General features: G+C 43.4%; 1 protein-coding gene across 3 annotated transcripts in view; it reads left to right on the top strand.

The window, feature by feature from the left end:
- The first annotated feature begins 9392 nt into the window (after nt 1-9392).
- LOC138949257 (nose resistant to fluoxetine protein 6-like) overlaps nt 9393-22513 on the top strand; it is a 43227-nt gene continuing 30106 nt past the window's right edge. Inside the window, exons 1-10 of one of the 3 annotated variants that reach the window (XM_070321042.1) lie at nt 9393-9541; nt 10572-10640; nt 11984-12441; nt 13630-13790; nt 14214-14313; nt 14793-14898; nt 15943-16139; nt 16843-17010; nt 20155-20254; nt 20509-20601. In XM_070321042.1, coding sequence (XP_070177143.1) covers nt 9408-9541; nt 10572-10640; nt 11984-12441; nt 13630-13790; nt 14214-14313; nt 14793-14898; nt 15943-16139; nt 16843-17010; nt 20155-20254; nt 20509-20601 — 1586 coding nt within the window. In that variant the 5' untranslated portion in view covers nt 9393-9407. Of the gene's footprint in view, nt 9542-10331; nt 10449-10571; nt 10641-10907; nt 10964-11983; nt 12442-13629; nt 13791-14213; nt 14314-14792; nt 14899-15942; nt 16140-16842; nt 17011-20154; nt 20255-20508; nt 20602-22513 lie in introns of those variants that run through there. The other 2 variants (XM_070321043.1, XM_070321044.1) reach the window with 2 other exon arrangements.

Genomic DNA, 22513 nt, shown 5'->3' with positions numbered 1-22513 from the left:
AAGTAGGCTACAGTAATGATTCGTTAAAAATGTCAAGCCACTCGTCGATCATTCACACTCAAAGAACCCAAGCCAAATCTGCTCTGGTTCCGAGCAGCTTTTTCCAACTGAGACCCTAATTGTTACGCATCTGCCGCGAAAAGATAGACCACAAACAAGCGGCACTGTACCATGCTTTCGTTTATGTTGCTAAACAGATTAAATGTGCATTGTAAATGTGCTTACAGCAAAGAAATGCATCCTTACTTACCACAAAAATACTGGTACCACATTCATCGCACTTGTGTCTTCTTACCAAAACCTATCGATATGTTTGTTTACGATATATTGGTAATTACTAACCGTTAACTATTTTTCAAAAATCTGAAATGACTTTTAAGAATCAAAGAAAGATTCGCTAAAACGGTTGACTTCAGAAAATAAGCAATATTTTTCTGAACCATGAAATAAAAATCGAAAACTCCGTTTGATCTTTTATTTTGGTAGATTGATGACAACAGCCGGAACTGAAAGTACCAGAACCAAAAATTAAGGGCATTAATCAGGTAAACTAAGAAGATTGTCGTTCCTGGCGCGCACTTCACATGTCCGTCAAACAGTGTCCGAGTGAGAGAAAAAAATTTTTTTTTCGCAGTTCGACAGTATATGAGGCCCTTCTTCATATCAAAGTGTAAAGGTTGCTGAACGATGTTTTTCCTTTTTGCTTGTTTAGTTACACTTTAATGTGTAATTAATTGCGTTGACGTGTTTTGTTTCAAAGACAAGAATGCACAGAAAAAAACACCCTAAGATCTTAATACTTATTAGAATTAGGTTCAGGTCTTTTGTGTACTACCCTGAAAGCTATTTTAATGGCTTTAAAACTATCATGTGAGAAAAATTCGTAAGCACAATTAACAATGTAGTACATCTGTACTGATACTTTTATCGGAGGGCATCTAACCTATGTAGCAATCTCTGATTCAATAGTAGTAGTAGTTGTAAAATTGATATTAAAAGTCCTACGGTTTTTTGCCATTAAGGAAACTGATTCCTTTCGGAAATACGTGCAAAGCTGATGAGGATGAGTGCATGTATGTGTGTGTGTGTGTGTGTGTGTGTGTGTGTGTGTGTGTGTGTGTGTGTGTGTGTGTGTGTGTGTGTGTGTGTATGTGTGTGTGTGTGTGTGTGTTAGTGTGTTAGTGTGATTCAAACTTGAGTCAAGGAAATATCTACATTCTCGTGCCAGCAATGAATCGTGATTATTTTGAGTTCGTTAACACCAGCAAAATACAGAGATCACATGATGTACGGCCTCAACTGTAACTATGTATCCTCCACTGACTGATTGTTCTCAACTGCTGGAATTCTGAACATGTGTGTTATGAATTGTGTGTGTGTGTGTTTGTGTGTGTGTGTGTGTGTTTGTGTGTGTTTGTGTGTGAGTGTTTGTGTGTGTGTGTGTGTATGTGTTTGTGTGTGTGTTTGTGTGTGTGTGTGTGTGTGTATGTGTGTGTTTGTGTGTGTGCGTGTGTGAGTGCACGTGCGTGTTTGTGTGCGTGTGTGAGTGCACGTGCGTGTTTGTGTGTGTGTGTATGTGTGTGTGTGACGGTTTGTGTGTGTAGGCTATATATGTGTGTGTTTGTGTGTGTGTGTGCGTGCGTAAGTGCGCGTGCGTGTTTGTGTGTGTGTGTGTGTGCGTGTGTAAGTGCGCGTGCGTGTTTGTGTGTGTGTGTGTGTGTGTGTACGCACGCGTGTGTGAGTGTGTGTGTATGTTAATTAAAATCAAACTTGCACACACAAAAAGACTTGCAGTAAATGATTAAAACGATCTTTAATTCAACTATCCATTAACAAATCTCACAATATAATACCGTTGTTCTTAATGGTGCACATGCTAAAGCATGCTGTCTAATATATTCCGGCTACTTTCACCTTATGTTTGTTCTTCTTTTTTTTTAAATGAAATAAAATATATAAAAAATTACACACACACAAATTAATATCGGATGCTCCTGAAAACAGGGATGTACATTATGTCAACTAATGTACAGTACATGGCATAAATGTCAAATCACGAACAACCAAACACCACCGGATCTGAATATGCATTGTATCAAAAATTATCTTTAATGCAGTAGAAAAAAAAAAGCTGAAATGAACTATGTTCATGAGGCAAGATTCCTTTTTCACAGTACAGTGGTCCCTGCGATGAAAGGAAACCCGTGGGACTAGCCAAGAGTCCCCACGTCACAGGCGTACTGTCATGGGTTGGAATGTTTGGTTAAATTAACAAAAAACATAGACATACAATGTGTCACGTTTCAATATATCACATAAGGTGATTATGAACGGTTAGTTACTACTAACTAACTAACCACACCACCATCCACTCTCGCAGTCATACAAATAGATAGAATCAACAAAAGTATAAGTTTCAGACGCCTGTTTATATACTAACTCGCCACCTCCCTCGAGACTTCACTCCAACAAGATGTTTTACGTTCAAAACGTAAAATACAGGTCACTGACAAAAATGCCAGTTGAGGTTTAGAAAATGATAATAACACGCTGATCCCGTGTATAGATAAGAAAAGTTACTGATCTGCCTAAAAGCGCTGGTTAATGCAGGTGTCACACACCCCACGTTGTCACCACTCAAATATCTATATATCTATATATATATACGACTTGTGTCTGTGTGTCTGTGTGTGTGTCTGTGTGTGTGTGTCTGTGTATCTGTGTATCTGTGTATTCGCCATGCACGGCCAAAGTTCTCGATGGATCTGCTTCAAATTTGGTGGGCTTATTCAGAGAGACCCCGGACACAACCTCATCGATCGGAGATATTTCAACACGTGCTCTCAGCGCGCAGCGCTCAACCGATTTTGGTTCCACCTCAGCTACCCGGGCCCCCATACCGACACACCAAAGCCGCTACACCACATCACAACGCCAAAGTTCTCGCTGGATCTTTTTCAAATTTGGACACCGTATTCAGCTACACCCCGGACACAATATCATCGATGAGATATTTCAACACGTGCTCTCAGCGCGCAGCGCTGAACTGATTTTGGTTTTTGTGTTCATTTCACCATTATACAGGGTGACACGAAAAAAACAGATCCCACCAAAAGTTTAATATTTTCTGAAATAATCAGCCGATTCTTTTATTTTTTCAGGTGAGCCAAGCTGAAATGATGTTCTAACAGCCCACCAAGTTTGAGCTTCAAGATGTCATGGACAACGGAGCATAAGACATTTATAGTCGAGGCCTATTTTCGGTCGAATTCTATCCACGCTGCTCAACTGGAATTCAAAAGACAGTTTGGACGTAGAGACTTTCCTGTTAAATCAGTTATCTATGGATGGAGGGATAAGTTCAGAGACCATGGGACTGTCAATAACCTCAATAGTAAAAACCCTAACAGGGGATCCCACTCTGGTCGACCTAAATCAGCAAGGACACCGAGGAATATTGATTCAGTCAGAGAGTCTGTTGTGCGCAGCCCGAGCAAATCTGTTCGCCGGCGAAAATAGGCCTCGACTATAAATGTCTTATGCTCCGTTGTCCATGACATCTTGAAGCTCAAACTTGGTGGGCTGTTAGAACATCATTTCAGCTTGGCTCACCTGAAAAAATAAAAGAATCGGCTGATTATTTCAGAAAATATTAAACTTTTGGTGGGATCTGTTTTTTTCGTGTCACCCTGTAAGTAACTCTTCCTTATCTTCTCCAGTGTTTGGCGTTTATCTCCCTTCCTTCGTGTGGCTTTCCCGTTTGTAAGTTACTATTACTATTTTTAGAATGTCACTGCGCTGTCCACTGCGCTGTCCACTGCGCTGTCCACAACGCTTCCCTTGCACCCGTAAGTTGTTCTTACTGTCAAAGTGAAAAGGTCGAATCAATTTATAGCCACGCGAAAAATACACTCTCACCTATCTCTATATATTTATAGATACAGATATGTATATATATATACGGCTTCTCTGTGTGTGTGTGTGTTTGTGTGTGTGTGTGTGGGCAAAAACCTGTGTATTGTAGAGTTCTGTTTGTGATGTGGTCTAGCGGCTTTTGTCTGTCTGAGTGACGTTAAATAAACGATTTTATCATCATCTGTCTGTATGTTCTGGCATTTGAGAAGCCACAGCAGATAATATAGGGCTAAGAAATAAGCTCTAAAATTCTCAATCCCGTTTGACAGGACTTCGCCTTCAAAGGTGATTGTGGTGAACCGCCACGCTGTCTGTCTCTGTCTCGCGATTCACCCCGGCGAAGCCGGGTATTCCTCTAGTCACAAATATAAAAGATGACTCGGTGGTAAAAGGGCGCTATGACATGGTGCACTTAGCTTTTTGCCACTGAGTGGGCGACCCGTGAATAGTCTATCTCCACAACTGCTCCGTTGAATGAAGTGCCGGTGTAACACGACATTTTTACTCCACGAAAAATTTACTCCGGAGTAAATTTTTACTCCACGAAAAATTTACTCCGGAGTAAATATTTCGTACGAAATTCTTACTCCGAGTACACTTTTCGTACGAGAAAAGAACTCCCCAAGGCACGAAAAAATTACTCCCTCCACGAAATTTTTACTCCCCATTTTTTTTACTTCCAGTAAAAAACTCGTACGCAAAAATGGGATACGGGCGAAGGGATAATGCCAATAAGTAATCTCGCGCACACGAATGTCGCGCTACCCTCCTTCCACCTCTTCCACCACCAAGACTAACAGGGGACAAGGGAGTAACAATTTCGTACACCTGGCATGGGAAGTTAAATTGCTCGTGTTGGGCTGAAGTAATTTATTCGTATTTATTTGTCAGGGGAGTAACATTTTTGTACGAAATGTTTACTCGGAACTCACCTGTCTTGGGGAGTAATTTTCTCGTGCAATGGGGGAGTGCTTTTTTCGTAAAAGGAGTAACTTTTCCGTACGAAATGTTTACTCCGGAGTAAAAATCTCGTGGGAGTAATTTTCTCGTGTTACACCGGCTGGCGTGGAAACGAAGCAGGGATTAGTGGAGATATCAGGCGCCTCACTCAGTCGCTGAAGATCCTCCCCGTAGTCTACCAGAAAATAGCAGACATGTAGTTGGCAGGACGACCGTGACGAAAGCGACAGCAACCACCAGTACACCTGGCGTAGCGTAGAAAGTAGTAAGTAGGCAGGTAACGTAGGCTGCAACAAAAAGCACCGGTGCACTAAACATTCCACGCTACCCGTCATCAGATCAGAGGCACCTGGCATCACAGGGACCACTGTATCATAATGTTCGCTTGTTATCAGAGGCAGCTGGCATCACAGGGATGTTTGCTTGTCATCAGAGGCACCTGGCATCACAGGAACAACTGTATCATAATGTTCGCTTGTCATCAGAGGCATCTGGCATCACAGGGACCACTGTATCATAATGTTCGCTTGTCATCAGAGGCACCTGGCATCACAGGGAATGTTCGCTTGTCATCAGAGGCAACTGGCATCACAGGGACCACTGTATCATAATGTTCGCTTGTCATCAGAGGCATCTGGCATCACAGGGACCACTGTATCATAATGTTCGCTTGTTATCAGAGGCATCTGGCATCACAGGAACCACTGTATCATAATGTTCGCTTGTTATCAGAGGCATCTGGCATCACAGGAACCACTGTATCATAATGTTCGCTTGTTATCAGAGGCATCTGGCATCACAGGAACCACTGTATCATAATGTTCGCTTGTTATCAGAGGCATCTGGCATCACAGGAACCACTGTATCATAATGTTCGCTTGTTATCAGAGGCATCTGGCATCACAGGAACCACTGTATCATAATGTTCGCTTGTTATCAGAGGCATCTGGCATCACAGGGACCACTGTATTATAATGTTCGCTTGTCATCAGAGGCATCTGGCATCACAGGGACCACTGTATCATAATGTTCGCTTGTTATCAGAGGCATCTGGCATCACAGGGACCACTGTATCATAATGTTCGCTTGTTATCAGAGGCACCTGGCATCACAGGGACCACTGTATCATAATGTTCGCTTGTTATCAGAGGCAGCTGGCATCACAGGGACCACTGTATTATAATGTTCGCTTGTTATCAGAGGCATCTGGCATCACAGGAACCATTGTATCATAATGTTCGCTTGTTATCAGAGGCAGCTGGCATCACAGGGACCACTGTATCATAATGTTCGCTTGTCATCAGAGGCATCTGGCATCACAGGAACCACTGTATCATAATGTTCGCTTGTTATCAGAGGCAGCTGGCATCACAGGGACCACTGTATTATAATGTTCGCTTGTCATCAGAGGCACCTGGCATCACAGGGACCACTGTATCATAATGATCGCTTGTCATCAGAGGCACCTGGCATCACAGGAACAACTGTATCATAATGTTCGCTTGTCATCAGAGGCACCTGGCATCACAGGAACAACTGTATCATAATGTTCGCTTGTCATCAGAGGCACCTGGCATCACAGGAACAACTGTATCATAATGTTCGCTTGTCATCAGAGGCACCTGGCATCACAGGGACCCCTGTATCATAATGTTCGCTTGTCATCAGAGGCACCTGGCATCACAGGGACCACTGTATCATAATGTTCGCTTGTCATCAGAGGCATCTGGCATCACAGGGACCACTGTATCATAATGTTCGCTTGTTGACCAAAATCTTTACAAACACTGACCATATTCTATACAAGAAACACTCAACAAGGGTAAAAGGAGAAACAGAATCCGTTACTGAGTCGCCTCCCACGACATGCTGGGAAGCATCGGGTAAATTCTTCCCCCTAACCCGCGGGGGGTGGTGACAGCACTATTGTTAACGGTTATATGATCAGTGTATTAGCATTTAAGCAAGTAATTATGTAAAGTCTCAATGCATGACATCAACACAACACAACGCAACGCAAGACATGTATGTGCACCGACTTAACGACTTGACGACTTGCGAGATAAATCCGATGTACCCCAATAGTACTGAATCTGGCATCTACACAACAACTATATAGAGTTTGTTCAGAATGGCCCTATAGTGTACTAGTTTGCGTGGTTTGCCTTTTCATATTCTTTCTTCACCCGTGTACAATCAAATAGATCGCAAACACTTTCTGATTCACCCGTGTTCAATTTTAAGAGTACAGAGACACTTTCTGAGTCACCCGTGTTCAATGTTAAGAGTACAGAGACACTTTCTGATTCACCCGTGTTCAATTTTAAGACTGAGTACAGAGACACTTTCTGAGTCACCCGTGTTCAATTTTAAGAGTACAGAGACACTTTCTGAGTCACCCGTGTTCAATTTTAAGAGTACCGTCAGAGACACTTTCTGAGTAACCCGTGTTCAATTTTAAAAGTACAGAGACACTTTCTGAGTCTATGCATTATCTCTATTATCACGTAGGTTTTCTTTGTAATTTCCCAGACAGCAGACTAAGACTGGACATATAATGTTGTGCTGTTGTGTTGTAGGCTGCGTGTGACTGTGAATAAGTAGGTGTGAGGTGAATATACTGTTGTGTTTAGTTTCATATCATTATAGCAGAGCACTGAACAGGATTATGTTAATTGTGTGTGTGTGTGTGTGTGTGTGTGTGTGTGTGTGTGTGTGTGTGTGTGTGTGTGTGTGTTTTGGCGGGGGCGTGTCTCCAAAGCAGAGAGAGAGAGAGAGAGAGAGAGAGAGAGAGAGAGAGAGAAAGAGAGAGACGGAGGGGGAGACTGAGAGAGAGTCGAGTGCGTGTGTAAGTGCATGCGTGTGGCCTGTGTGTGTGTGTGTGTGTGTGTGTGTGTGTGTGTGTGTGTGTGTGTGTGTGTGTGTGGGTGTGTGTGTGTGTGTGTGTGTGTGCGTGTGTTTGGAATGTGCATGCGCGGAGTTCATTCTCGCATGATTGGTAAGTTTTGTTTGTTTGCTTTTTTTTTTTTTTGTAATTGGATAATTATTAAATGTGAACAAACTGAATTTAATGTTCTCATTGCCAGCTTAAATTGTTTAAGTTTCCCAAACAGAAAGGCCTCAGTAACAACACAAAAATACATACGGATTAAATCACAGTCGTAATAATAACATGCATCAGCCTGCCGCGGTTGTGTGACTGTGCTGTTTGTTTATGGAAAGCCGTTTGGCTCATAACCATTACACGCGTAATAAAACATAAATACACGTGTAATAAATAATTGATACACGTGTAATAAATGATTAATGCACGTGTAATAATCATTTTTTACGCGTGTAATAAATAATTCATACACGTGTAAGAAATGATTAAATACGCGTGTAATAAATATTTCATGCGCGTGTAAGAAATGATTAAATACGCGTGTAATAAATATTTCATGCACGTGTAAGAAATGATTAAATACATGCGCAGGAAATAGTTTATACGCGTGTAAGAAATGATTAAATACACGTGTAGGAAATTATTTAAATACACGTGTATTTAATCATTACATACACCCGTAATAAACTTAAAACTTGAATCGGAAAATATACGACATGCAAAGCAACAACTCTCGTCTATTCTACTTCCGGTTCGCGCGCACAACAACCGACTTCATCTGATAAAACAAGTAACTTACCTTTCCAATGCTGTGCGAGCCTGGGCAAAGGCGTTAAATTGTTCTCGCAAACCTTCTAAGGTGACATTGACGTTTGCCGCTTCCGCCATCTTGAGCTGTAAGCGTGCAAAGCGAGGCGATGAAGACGCATAGAGTGTTTTTCATGTGGATTCCCAGTCCGAGTTTTTAAGTCGCTTAACCACGTGACTCCTGCATTTTTAACGCTTGTATGAAATATTTATTACACGCGTATTTATTCATTTCTTACGCGTGTATGAAAAATGTATTACACGTGTATTTAATCATGTCTTACACGTGTACGAAATGATTAAATACACGTGGAATAAAAATGTCATACACGTGTACGAAATGATTAAATACACGCGTAATAAATATTTCATGCGCGTGTAAGAAATATTTAATACACGCGTAAGAAATATTTCCTGCGCGTGTAAGAAATAATTAATACACGCGTAATAATCATTTCATGCGCGTGTAAAAAATATTTAAATACACGTGTAATAAATAATTACACGTGTATTTAAATATTTCTTACACGCGCATGAAATGTTAATTACACGTGTATTTAATCATTTCTTACACGAGTATGAAATATTTATTACGCGTGTATTTAATCATTATGCTATTCCATAGCATGAGAAAAAAGATAAATTACACGTGCAATAAGAAATAAATACACGTGTATTAGTCATTTATTACGCGTGTATTTATGTTTTATTACACGCGTAATGGTTATGAGCCAAACGGCTTTCCATATTTGTTGTTCTATCACGCGTGTTACAGTCAGTTGTTGGGTACACCTGTCCGTAAACCTAACGGGGACAACTCTTAAAATACTGTAACGACGTGATGAGTGCGTTGCCAGACGTCAGTGTGTCACTGGTCACAACACTGACAAAACAAGTCAACGAGGGAGGCGACAGTCAGCAAAGTGGGTTAGCTGCCGAAACTGACCTGTTTCGTCTCGACGTACGGCCCACTGTGTGAGACATTGTTTTTGGATTGTGTGTCATATTGATAACAACATACTAATTCGTTGGGGGTCAAGAAGTTACATATAATTATTGACTCACGTCCTAATAATATATTATGGTCACAAGGGTGCAGTCTGGTCACACATTATCAAACGGTTGGCGATACTCGAGCACAGGCACTTGACATGATGTGAGTGGGGGCTTTCTTTCTTTATTTGGTGTTCAACGTCGTTTTCAACCACGAAGGTTATATCGCGACGGGAGTGGGGGCTGGTTGTGGAGTATTCTATACACTGGTTCAAGAACAGTGTCCTAAATTGAAAGAAAATTGCGAGGGACCACACTTTATAGCATGAGAGAACCGTGTTTTTGTGTTGAAATTAAGATGAAATGTGTTGAAATGCGATGTTTTACCTTTGAATTCTATTACTTTAAATAGCTTTAATTCCATGTTCAAGAAACATTACAAAAAGGCGGACTGTTGACGGACAAAGTTAATTTGGGGCACTGAATGTTACCATACTGATACAGTACTCTGGAGGGGTCACCCTGCCCCCATCCCCCACACAACACCACACCACACCACACACACACACGCCCGCATGTACACACACACACACGCACGCACGCACGCACGCACACACACACATACACAAGCATTTATACACACCACACCACTCCACTCCACACAACACCACACAACATCACACAACACAACACCATACAACACAGCACCACACAACCCTCACAGCATTTCACAATACACCCCGTGTCAGGTGCCTTTGCTATTCAAGAGCAGTCAAATGCATGGAGCTCGCAGCGCCGCTACCAAGGCAAAGTACAGCGTTAACCCAGTAAAGTCGCGACTCGGATGAAGTCAGAAATCAGCGCGATTTTGATCGTCATTCATTCTACGGTAGGGCCTACATTGTACTAGTGTTGATGCGTGTGTGTGAATTCTTTGTCTACAATTGATCAAGCTGTGTGTTATGTGGTGGTAGCTCTAACGGTCGCTAAATATCGACTGTGCTTTTTATAGAAAGGAGCAGACTGAAGAACGGGTATCGAGTGAGACTGAGCAGGAGAGACTAGGCGCTGGCTGCTGGAGGTTTGTCATTCACTTGTTCTTTCACTACTCAGTTTGTGAATACTCTGGCTATGGAGTACAGAAAATTGATCACACACTTGACCACAGAGGGACAGAAAGAGAGCGAGGTTATAGAGAAGATCGAGTGCCTGTCGTCTTGGCTTTGCCGGTTTGACTATAGACCTTTATGGTGCAAGTGTACCCAAGAGTGTACCGTTACAGAAAATTATTGACTTGTGTGTGAACCTTTACCCGAGTTCCACATAATCCAAGAGAGAGAAGTTTCAGATTGCTTTCTTGTTCAACTGTGGCTGTCAACGGTGACAACGAGAGTATATCTATACGTACGTCAGTGGTTTTTTTCCCTGAGGTTTCAACACTGATTTTATCTCAAACTTTGGTTAGCGGCAGCAGTATTGTGATGTACCTGCACTTATAATGATGAAACAGCTTTGATGTATTTCTTCTTCTTCTACTTAAGCGTTCGACGGTTGTGTCCTTCATAATAAGGATGTATTTCAAACTATGGGTTTTAAATAAATAACTAGCCGCTATTGTGCTATCATGGTGTAACAAGCATCGTGTATTTTAAAGAATGTAAAAGAATACTATAGCTGGTGGTATATATATATAAAAAATATATATAAACATTTTAAAGTGCAGGTTCAAAGTACATGTGAGTATAAAACTATCGTGTGTGCATTTCAAAGCACAAAGCTGACTTTGTTTAACTACATTTCAACCTGTATGTGTCACCGTTTGTATCAGTTTGAAAGTTCACAACTCACTGTGTTTCAATGAAAGTACCATCCTTGGTGTCAATCAATCAATCAATATGAGGCTTATATCGCGCGTATTCTGTGGGTACAGTTCTAAGCGCAGGGATTTTTTTTAAAAATTTTTTTAATTCAATTTATATTGCGCACATATTCAAGGCGCAGGGATTTATTTATTGGTGTGTTAGTACTCCATTCCTTGCTGAGAGATATTTAGGTTTCTTTGTGGCCTGTTTCTTTTTATGAATAGTTAGTACTAACTTATGTGCAAAATATGCATTTATTTTGTGTTAGAAGCCCGAGACGACATTTTGTTTTACCATAATATGAGATGCATTGTACGTGCTTGTGTGTATAATCTACTGGTATTATCGAATAATAAACTGGAGTTACAATTTGTGTATGCTTGTTTGTGGGTAAAATGATTAGTTTAAAGTAGATATAAGGGTTTTATTACCTCAGTACTGGATACTTAATGTGTCTGGATGCTGTAGAGGATGTATAAAATAATACACATACATTAGCAGTTGAGTTGAATCGTTCTCCCGTTCCGTTCTAATATGCATACTGTTGTACTCTATTTCCCAGCGACTCTGACTTGCCATACACCAAACCAACCATGACATCCTCAACCACGCGTCACCCATCACTGCTCCTGATCGCCATCACCACAGTGATTCTCACAGCCTCTCTCACGATCACAGACGCCCAAAAGCTACCATCCTCCCACGAACGATTCAAACTTGCATCGGAGGCTCTTTCACAAGCGAACTCAGATACTTTTGGCAAATATGAAGACATTCTGATGATTCAGTCTGGACTGATGCAGCTCTCGGTGCCACAACTGCAGAAGGCGATCTTACAATCCATACAGGAGTTGTCTGATGGCGGTGTTGCTGCAGGAGAAGGGAGATCATTTCAGGAGAGTCTGGCAGCAGGAGAGAGTGCCGGGGAGGCTGTGCAGAATACAACGTCAGAGCTGTGCCTCAACCACACTGCTGAGGTCATTGTGGAGCTGCTGGCAAGAAGTGGATGGGCCATGCAGAGTGAGTAACCGAACGCAAAAACAGAAAAATCTCTGAAAAATGTTAAGGCGGTTTTTTTATATATTCAACGTACATCTTTATAGGATGCTCAACAGCACTTTGCCTGCTTCCTGTCTCAAACATTATGGGTGTACAGGAATTAAGTTAACGGTTTATGTCGATTTTGTACCGTGTGTTGTATTTAATGCACATTATTTCCGTAAGTGAAAGGTCCTATAATAATAATAATAATAATAACGGGCATTTATAAAGCGCCTTATCAGAAGTTCAAAGCGCGTGACAACAATACATGTATACAAAAATCATACAATCACTGTCAGATTCAAACAACACATCATGCACATCTCACAGATTATTAGTACAATGACTTTGTACAGTCGACCCCACTCAACCCCCGATCCCTTTTAAAGACACCCCCCCCCCCCCCTTCCCCATCTTAAGATCCTGCTTCCTCTGATTACTGCTTATAATTTATTTGCATATAATGCTTATAATGCATTTTCAGACTACCTCTTGTTCAAAGTCCGATTATTATAAGAATTTGTGATGGTCTTAAACTGAAGGGGTTTGGGGTGAGCGGGGGGGGGGGGGGGGGGGTGTCAATGTACTACAGCCCCTCAATTTAAGAATCCCTCCCTTTTAAGATCCTGTTTTTTCAGAATGGTTCAGTTCATAATCACTGTTAATTTAATACCCACATTATTCTTCTTCTGCGTTCGTGGGCTGAAACTCCCACGTACACTCGTGTTTTTTGCACGAGTGGAATTCTACGTGTATGACCGTTTTTTACCCCGCCATTTAGGCAGCCATACCGATACGCCGTTTTCGGAGGAAGCATGCTGTGTGTTTTCGTGTTTCTGTAACCCACCGAACTCTGACATGCATTACAGGATCTGTTTCGTGCGCACTGGGTCTTGTGCTTGCGTGTACACACGGGGATGTTCGGACACCGAGGAGAGTCTGCACACAAAGTTGACTCTGAGAAATAAATCTCTCGCCGAACGTGGGGACGAACTCACGCTGACAGCGGCCAACTGGATACAAATCCAGCGATCTCCCGACTGAGCTACATCCCCGCCCTACCCACATTATAAGATTCCCTCCCTTTTTCAGACCTGATTTTCTCAGATTTTTGGAGGTTTGCAAATGGGAGTTTCACTGTACTAATGTCTGTTTTGTTGATGGCAGTGCTGGATGCCATGGGTAAACCAAGCCCAGGAATTACTGAAGGCAACATAATGTGGCCAGGAGGCTACAAGCAGTGTCTGAAAGTACGGGCCAACACCTCTGTCCCGCTCCATCCCCACTTCTCTGGACAGTATTGCACACTGAGGGTTTTACTCGGAGGGGTAAGTGGGTTTTTTTTTTTGTGTGTGATTCAACACAAGACTTTTGAGTACATGCGGACCGATTTCAACGTGCATCATGAATCTAATTTCCCCCAAATAAGAAAACTGCCAGCTGCACAGTAACTACAGCTTGACCAAAATTACCCCCACACACACACACACACACATACACACACACATACACATACACATACACACACATACACATACACATGCACACACACACACACACACACACACAAACACACACGGACACACATACACACAGACAGCAACACAAAGAGACACACAAACACACACACACACACACACACATGCATCCCCCCCACACACACACACCCACACACATGCATCCCCTCCACACACACACTCACTCACATAGTACATTATGTACAACACTGTATGATAATTGTTGTGAAACAGGTCGCTGGAGGTGCCTCCGCCATCCCAGTACAGCTGGGAATTGGAATATGTGCACCAGATTCATGTTCCAGCATGGATCTGACAGTTCTTATCAATTCAGGTAAATTTTTTCTCTCTCTTAAAATATGGACAAATAGCTACAGTCTTGTTAGATGAGGAAACCAAACCATCCCTTTTATAACTAAGGGAGTGAAAAACCAAGTTGTTGTTTGTGTGTTTACATTTTAGTCATCAAGAAATCTTCCACAAACATTGTTTGCTTCATCTGTAAAATGATAATTGTCTTTGACACAACACTGTGTCTTCATGGGACCCTCCCAATGATGATGATGATGATGATGATGATGATGATGATGATGATGATGATGATGATGATGATGATGATGGTGTATGCTGTTGCTGCTGCTGCTGCTATTACTGCTGATGATGATGGTGATGACGATCAGTGACGATTTCGACAACAACGACGACATCGACGACGGCGAGGCCTACGACGACGAGGCCTACGACGACGACGATGATAATGATGTTACTTGGACATAAATAAGAAACTTACAGAATGTATTTTTATGTGTGCAGTGTTGGCCAGTTTTAACGCCACCCAGCAGCTGTTAAAAACTGCCTCGGTGTATGCTGACTGTGTTGAAGTAAAGAGTTCCCTGGACACAAAAGCTATTGTGGCAGTGTAAGTAATGCCTATAGGATAATACGGGTGTACTGTGACAGTCCGATTGTTAACCCCCCCCCCCTCCCATGTGTGTGGGGGTGGGGGTCGGGTGGGGCGCAACATAGAGGGTTTGGGGTGGGGCGGGGTGGGTGCAGGGTGGGGTTAAACTGCTTAAAATTCATCTGAGAAACAAAGGAACGTAAGCATTATAACTACATCCAAAATGTGAAACAGTAGTAAGTGAGAGTTATACGGAACCGATCTCCTGGCACCTGAGAGGGAAAAACAAGCATGGGAATGAACAATCGAATTTCATCATAATATTTATATTGACTAAACTCAGTGATGAAAGTGAGTCTGCACATAAACATAGACACACACACATATCGTGTTTGATTTTCTTTGAGCTTAGTCGGGGTTTGAAATGACGACTGGTTTTTGGCTGTTTATGCGATTTCACCCTTCGAAGGATCATTCAAGGCTTTAATACGGAACTCAAAGTAAGCCAAAATATATGTATATTGACGAATCATGACTAGCTGTATATGTTGTCTTCTAAATGGCTTTAACTGATATGAGAAATGGTTGTGTATGCAGTGTTGGCCAGGTTGAACACTAATTATTATTCTTTATTTTGAAATTCATGTATGTGTGTAGAGAACTTTGTAAATGTTGTATTAGTTTACTTTGAAGTATAGAACTACTTGATTTGACATTGTGTAGGCCTACATAATTATTTCTTTGTGTATTTTTTTTTAAGTTGCCAAGCACATCAATACGGGTCGTTTAATCGTATAAGAAACATTAATGTGAACAATTGAATATCATCACGAACATTATACATAAACAAAAAATCAACAATCCGACGTGAAACATTATTAATGTTCCTATGAATCCCTTGAAATATTGGCAAAAGCACAGATACAGTGATAGAACTAGACGGGGGATGATATTTCTTTGTGTTTGGTTTTGTGAGGCGCTTAGATCTATTTTAGGATTTGCGCCATATAAATATCCAGATTATGATTTGTTTTTTTGTTGTTTTTCTTGGTTTACACACAGTGTGATCTGCAGCATCTTCCTGTTCTTCATCGTTGTTGGTACGGCCATTGACATCTTGTTGGTCCAGCTGCCGAAGTGGAGAATGGAGGACAAGACTCACTCTTCCACCAACGGCTACAGCGACGGGTACGGGGATCAGGGGGAACGTCTTCCCCTTCTCGTCAACCCGGATGCTGTAGTCAAAACACCAAAGATCGGTGAGCGTTAGCTGTTAAAGGCACAATTCTTCCCGTTTACACAAGATAACAATGAAACTGTACTCATCCGAAACAAACACGTCTATTACCCAAAATCTCGAGGTCCTGGGTTGGAATCTCTGCCGAGACTTGTATTTGTTCCCCTCAGGCCCTCTTAAACATGTTGTATGCTCAGCCCTGAGAGCCTAGTGGTAAAGCGTCCGCCCCGTGATCGGGAAGTCGTGGGTTCGAACCCCGGCCGGGTCATACCTAAGACTTTAAAATTGGCAATCTGGTGGCTGCTCCGCCCGGCGTCTGGCATTATGGGGTTAGTGCTAGGACTGGTTGGTCCGGTGTCAGAATAATGTGACTGGGTGAGACATGAAGCCTGTGCTGCGACTTCTGTCTTGTGTGTGGCGCACGTTATATGTCAAAGCAGCACCGCCCTGATATGGCCCTTCGTGGTCGGCTGGGCGTTAAGCAAACAAACAAATCAGCCCTGAGAGAGCAAACAGGAAGTTACCAGCGCAAAAGTTAGGCGTTGAACGAAGCTGTCAAGGTCATGCGTGTAGTGTAGATCGAGTTTCAGGCCGACTTCGCTGTACAGAATTATGTACAGGAATCTTTAGCCCTATCTTTTTAAACTCCTCGCCCCGGATAGTCATAGATAGACGAGAGCTGTAAGGACAGCCTTAACCTCTTCTCTTTTCTATCTCTCCAACAGGTATAAGCACGAAGATATTCTTGGCGTTCTCAGTGTACACCAATGGCTCCAAGCTGCTGTCCACCAAGCAGACCTCGAGCAGTCTCACCTGCATCCATGGCATTCGTTTCCTGTCCATGACGTGGGTCGTGCTCGGCCATGCCTTCATATTCCCCATCACTGCCGGAGGTAAATGTGGACTGGTGTGTGTGTGTGTGTGTGTGTGTGTGTGTGCATGTATGTGTGTGTGTGTGAGTTTGTCTGTCTGTCTGTTTGTCTGTGTGTCTGTGTGTGTGTGTGTGTGTGTGTCCCGTGAGTGAATGCTTAGGAATTTCAGATGTATTTTAGTGCAACTCTAAATTCTTAGTAAATGTGATACATTTTACGTCTGTAACCGCCCGACACTGCATGGCAAATTCTCCTTGTTTTTATGAGAACAGTAAACCTTTTGAGTCTAGCTCTTCTTCGTTCATCGGTTGAAATTCTCACGGTTTTTACGTGTATGGCCGTTTTCACCCCACCATTCTGGCAGCAAAACGCCGTTTTGGGGGATGTATGCATGGTATTTTTGTGTTTCTATAACCAACCGAACTCTGACCTGAATAACAGGATCTTTTAAGTATGCACTTGGTCTTGTGCTTGCGTGTACACATAAAGGGGGATAAGCCACTAGCAGGTCTGCACATAGGTTGACAGCACACTCTCTGTTCAATATTAAGAAAATGCCAGAGTCGATATTTCCCAGACAAATGCTCATAATGATGAAGTCAAACGTGAATGCACAGTGAAATTGGTTACAATTATTGTATTAAAGAATGTCTCGATAATGTGTGGGAGAACGGAGTGGACAATGAATCGGCCTTCCTTTCCAGTTTTAAGCAGAAATTGATTGACCGCTTCAAAGAAGAATGTTTAATTAAAATTCAGTCAAGTGACAGATTTCAAAGTTACCGATTGTTGAAAAATTCGTTTAAAACGGAACAATATTTGAGTGATATCCCAATTAAAAAGTTTAAGAGATGTGATGGTATGATTTCGTTTTGGTATTAACGAATTGAAAGTTGATAAGAGGTGTTATTCACAGGGGTTGGAAAGTTAAAGCTGCCCTTTCTGTCCGAACAATATCGAGGACGAAAATCCTCGTTTGTTTGAATGTCAAGCATATGACTAAGAAGAATAACATTTTTACCGTAGGACATGATATTGAGATCCTCTTTAGGAGCCCTACCGTAGTACAGATAAGAAACGTTGCAATGGTTTTTTGTTTATTCACTCAAGAAGCGTAAAGAACGCTTGGAAGGATTTTGAGTACGCTGTTCACATGCTACTTGTTGTTGAGAACCAGTTCTGTGTGTGTGTGGGAAGGATGTACTAATGTGGGTGCTGGTAGGTGGGAGTGACCTTTTGTCAAGTATTTGATGCTGTTGTTTAAAGCACTTGGAAGTCGGGGGTATGTTAAACATGTTTGGCCTATTTGTGTGTGTGTAATGTTTGCTTTTCTCTTTAATCATATCTATTTTCCACCATGTTTATGATCGTTGGCCTACACAATAAAATCAGTGTCAGTGTCAGCTAGTGTCTCTCTCTCTCTCTCTGTCTCTCTCTCTCTCTCTCTCTCTCTCTCTCTCTCTCTCTCTCTCTCTCTCTCTCTCTCTGTCTCTCTCTTTCTCTCTCTCTGTCTGTTTCAACAGGCACGGTTGGCCTGGTGGTAAGACGTCCGCTCCGTGATCGGGAGGTCGTGGGTTCGAACCCCGGCCGGGTCATACCTAAGACTTTAAAATGGGCAATCTAGTGGTTGCTCCGCCTGGCGTCTGGCATTATGAGATTAGTGCTAGGACTGGTTGGTCCGGTGTCAGAATAATGTGACTGGGTGAGACATGAAGCCTGCTGGTGGTTGGCCCTCACCTGCCTGTCCAGTTCGTCCCATACATGCTCTATGGGGTTCATGTCTGGCGAACAGGCAGGGAAATCCATCCTGACGACCCCGGTTTGCTGGATGTAGTCGTTGACAAGCCTGGCCCTGTGAGGAGTAGCATTGTCATCCTGAAACACGGCGTTTGGGCCAATCTGCTGCAGGGTCGGCAAGACAATAGGGGCGAGAATTTCGTCCCTGTAGCGTTGACCAGTGAGATTCCCGACCACATGGTACAGGGGGGTGCGTTGATGAAGGCTGAAGCCCCCCCAAACCATGACAGAGCCCCCGCCGAAGGCCCCCCTCTCATGCACTGTGTCGTCTTCATAACGCTTGCCCTCACTCCTCCAGACCTTGCGCCGGCCGTCAGAATGGTACAGGTTGAACCTGGACTCGTCAATGAATAGGACCTGAGCCCAGTCCCGGCGCGTCCATCTCAAGTGGCGGCGACTCCAGGCCAGACGAGCCCGGCGATGAGCCTGTGTCAGCAGGGGACGCACAGCAGGACGACGACTCCGCAGCCGGGCGTCATGCAGGCGGTTGCCGATGGTCCTCTCACTAACGTTGATGTTAGTGGCCTCCCGTAACTGCCCTCTGATGACCTTGCAGGGTGTGGCCCGGTGCTGCAGCGCCTGCCGTTGGATGAAACGATCTTCCCTAGGAGTAATCTTTTTGGGGCGACCCGACCTGGGCCTCTCCTCGACATTGTTTGTCGTCTGGAACCGTTGATTCAGCCTTACAATGACTGAATGCGATACCCCAAGTTGCCTGGCCACTTCGCACTTGGATACGCCGTCGTGGAGCCAGCCAATTCCTCTTCCTCGGTTGAATGTTGTCAGCTTCCGTCTGGCAGGCATGGTGAGGAGATGGCAGCTCGCAGAAAATCGGCGGCTTATAAAGCCGAGTTCGTGATCACAATTCACACTCGAAGGATTGTCCTTGCATGTGCACAACAATTTTGCCATGTTACCTGCCTTATTCTACCCGTGCGCACGCCAAACAACAGCCTACTTTTTGGCGATTTTGCTATTTTAGTCACGTGCTGCAGCTCTGCGCCCGGGAGTCCCGTGCAGTTTTCCTGCTAACACAGCATAACCTACCCATTGGTGTGTAGCATGCGACAGCCATTTGATTTTGCTGACGAAAGAACAGGGTGTTTTAAACAAATGAAAGTCAGCGGGGAAATCAGTGGCCCGTCCCTAACTTTTTTCCGCTAGTATAAATTATCTCTCTCTCTCACACAGACACACACACACACACATACACACACACACACACTCACACTCACACACACACCCACGCACACACACACACACACACACACACACAATCACACACACACACTATATGCCTCTGATGTTTGTGCGTTATCACTTTTTTCACAGCTTCAATTCTGTAATTTGTGTTTTCATATGTTGCAGGCATGAATACTGGCCCTTACCTCCAAGAAGTAATTAAGCGGTGGAGCTTCCAAGCCATCCTAAATGCTACCGTATCCGTTGACACGTTCTTTGTCCTGAGGTTTGTGAATATGTTTTGTCTGAGATCTAAGAACAACGACTGTCTCGATCTGTGTAAAATGTCAAATGTTGGTCAAAAAGTAATACAAAAAACGTGTTTGTGTGTTTGTTTGTTAGCTTAACGCCCAGCCGACCACGAAGGGCCATATCAGAGCGGAACAAAAAACGTGTGATACTACTACTAGTAAAGTACTGTTAGTTTTAGGTAAATGCTAACGCTGAACATAACAATGTATGTCTTCCTTTTATTTACAGCGGTTTGCTGGTGGCCTACCTGTCACTGAAGGAGATGAAGAAAAATAGTGGGAAAATCAACTGGTTTATGTTCTTCTTCCATCGATTCTGGAGGTAAGACAATTTCCCCTAGTACACAGTGCGTTTATGCTTCCTGTGTGTGTGTGTGTGTGTGTGTGTGTGTGTGTGTGTGTGTGTGTGTGTGCGTGTGTGTGTGTGCGTGTGTGTGTGTGTGCGTGTGTGTCTGTGTGTGTCTGTGTGTGAGAGTGTGTGTGTGTGTGTGTGTGAGTGTGAGTGTGAGTGTGTGTGTGTGTGTGAGTGTGAGTGTGTGTGTGTGTGTGTGTGTGTGTTAAAATGAACATTTTTCAAAACAAAATAGTTGTGCAGGTGTAGGCAGCATCAACAATTCATCGTAAGGCCAAATAAAAATATAATTTGGTTTAGGGTAACGTGAATAAAAATAATAGGGTCGGTAGATCGGCTTTTAAAAAAAAATGTTTTAATGTAGTCGATTGTACAGGTTACTTCCCTTAGTCTCAGTCTGGTTCGCAAAATCTGCCAACAGTTTGTTTGTTTGTTGTAGAGATGAAAAATAAGTGTTAGGGTCGGCGGGGGGGAAAAGGGTCGGTCGGGTTACCCTAAACCAGCATATGTTTTTGTTTGGCTTAAAAAGGACATTCTATACACACGTGAGTCGTGAGGGCTTTGCCCTTTTCTCGTTATGAATTAAATTACATTCTTATCCCAACTCACATCAAGCAATTTACTCCAGTTTAGTGCTAGGACGCTGAATAGCATCGCCTTGGTAACAAGGGGAGGTCACCCTAAAAAAGAGCTACCTTGACCCCTTATCATGACAAAGTCACGCGTGACTTCCTGACCTTGCCGCCATCTTTGAATCATTCACTCTCCAGCGATCTGTGTCTACAGACGTGTTTTGATTTTGCTCCGGCTTTCAGCCGGTTTGTCTGACTTCTGCCTTTGTCAGACCCTGCCTTGGTACTTGCACACGGTCCCTCTGCTCCTACTGTGTGTTTGGGTGAGCTTTTTTGTCGTTTGTTATCGTTTTGTGACTTAGGTTTGGTCGAATACTTAGCTTTGTTTACATTTTTTCCGTTCGCCATGTCGGATAAGGAAAGAATAAAAATGCTAAGTTGGTGGCCGAGCCTTCTCCCACAAAGAAGCCTTCTCGTAAGTCGTAGAGTTCGGCATGTTAAGCTTTGATTAAAGTCACAGATCCTTGACTAAATCCTCGTTTGATGTGCGATAGACTTACCTAATTCTCCGGCTATGCCTAGTTTGCCTTCAGCTGCTTCACCGGTCTTGTCCGGTTCAGGCCCTGTTAGCGAGAAGCAGGATGTTTATGCTATTTTGCACTCCTTGAGTGCTTAGATATCCTCTCTTTCAGCCGAGTTTTCGTCTACCAAGGCTGAGATGTGTCTTTGCCTTCCGGTGTGGGAGGTGTGCGTTCCCTTGCCAGGGTGTGTGTTCCGCCTTCCTCCACTTTTACGTCCGCCGACGTTCACGCCTCGTTTGAGGGCAGCCGTGGTGTTTCCCTGCTGCGTTCCCAGGCCTCTTGGACTGACGACGATCAAGGTATTTATACTTCGCCAGTAACCGGGTTCTCCGGCCAAAACGAAGTGCGTGTTTGGAGAGAGTAGCCACACCGGTTCGTGTGCGCGAAAGCTTAGGCCCTAGGTCTACGTCGTTCCGATTGAGTGAACGTCTAGATCGAGGGAAAAGCCCAGACACGCGTTCGGTCTCTGACCGAACAGGGGAAGTGCGTCCTCCTACACTCCCTAGAGGAACAGTGGGTGCGGCAGCACAGCTTTCATAGCTTTTCCCGCTTCCGCCTTTCAGGCAGGAAGCAGTCCCTAGGGACGTACCGCTTGGGTATAAAATCCCTCGTGGGCGTCTCTTCCGGGCGACACTTCGTCGGACTATGGTAGTCACGACGGAAGTGTCTTGCCTGACTTCACGGAAGTGAGGGACTACGAGTCGGATTTTGGCACTTCCGTCCAGGGTG

This window comes from Littorina saxatilis, linkage group LG15 (genome assembly GCF_037325665.1).
Source record: "Littorina saxatilis isolate snail1 linkage group LG15, US_GU_Lsax_2.0, whole genome shotgun sequence".
In the NCBI taxonomy this organism is placed as follows: domain Eukaryota; kingdom Metazoa; phylum Mollusca; class Gastropoda; order Littorinimorpha; family Littorinidae; genus Littorina; species Littorina saxatilis.
The sequence above is the reverse complement of the archived record's forward strand: the minus strand, read 5'-3'. Positions and strand labels throughout refer to the sequence as shown.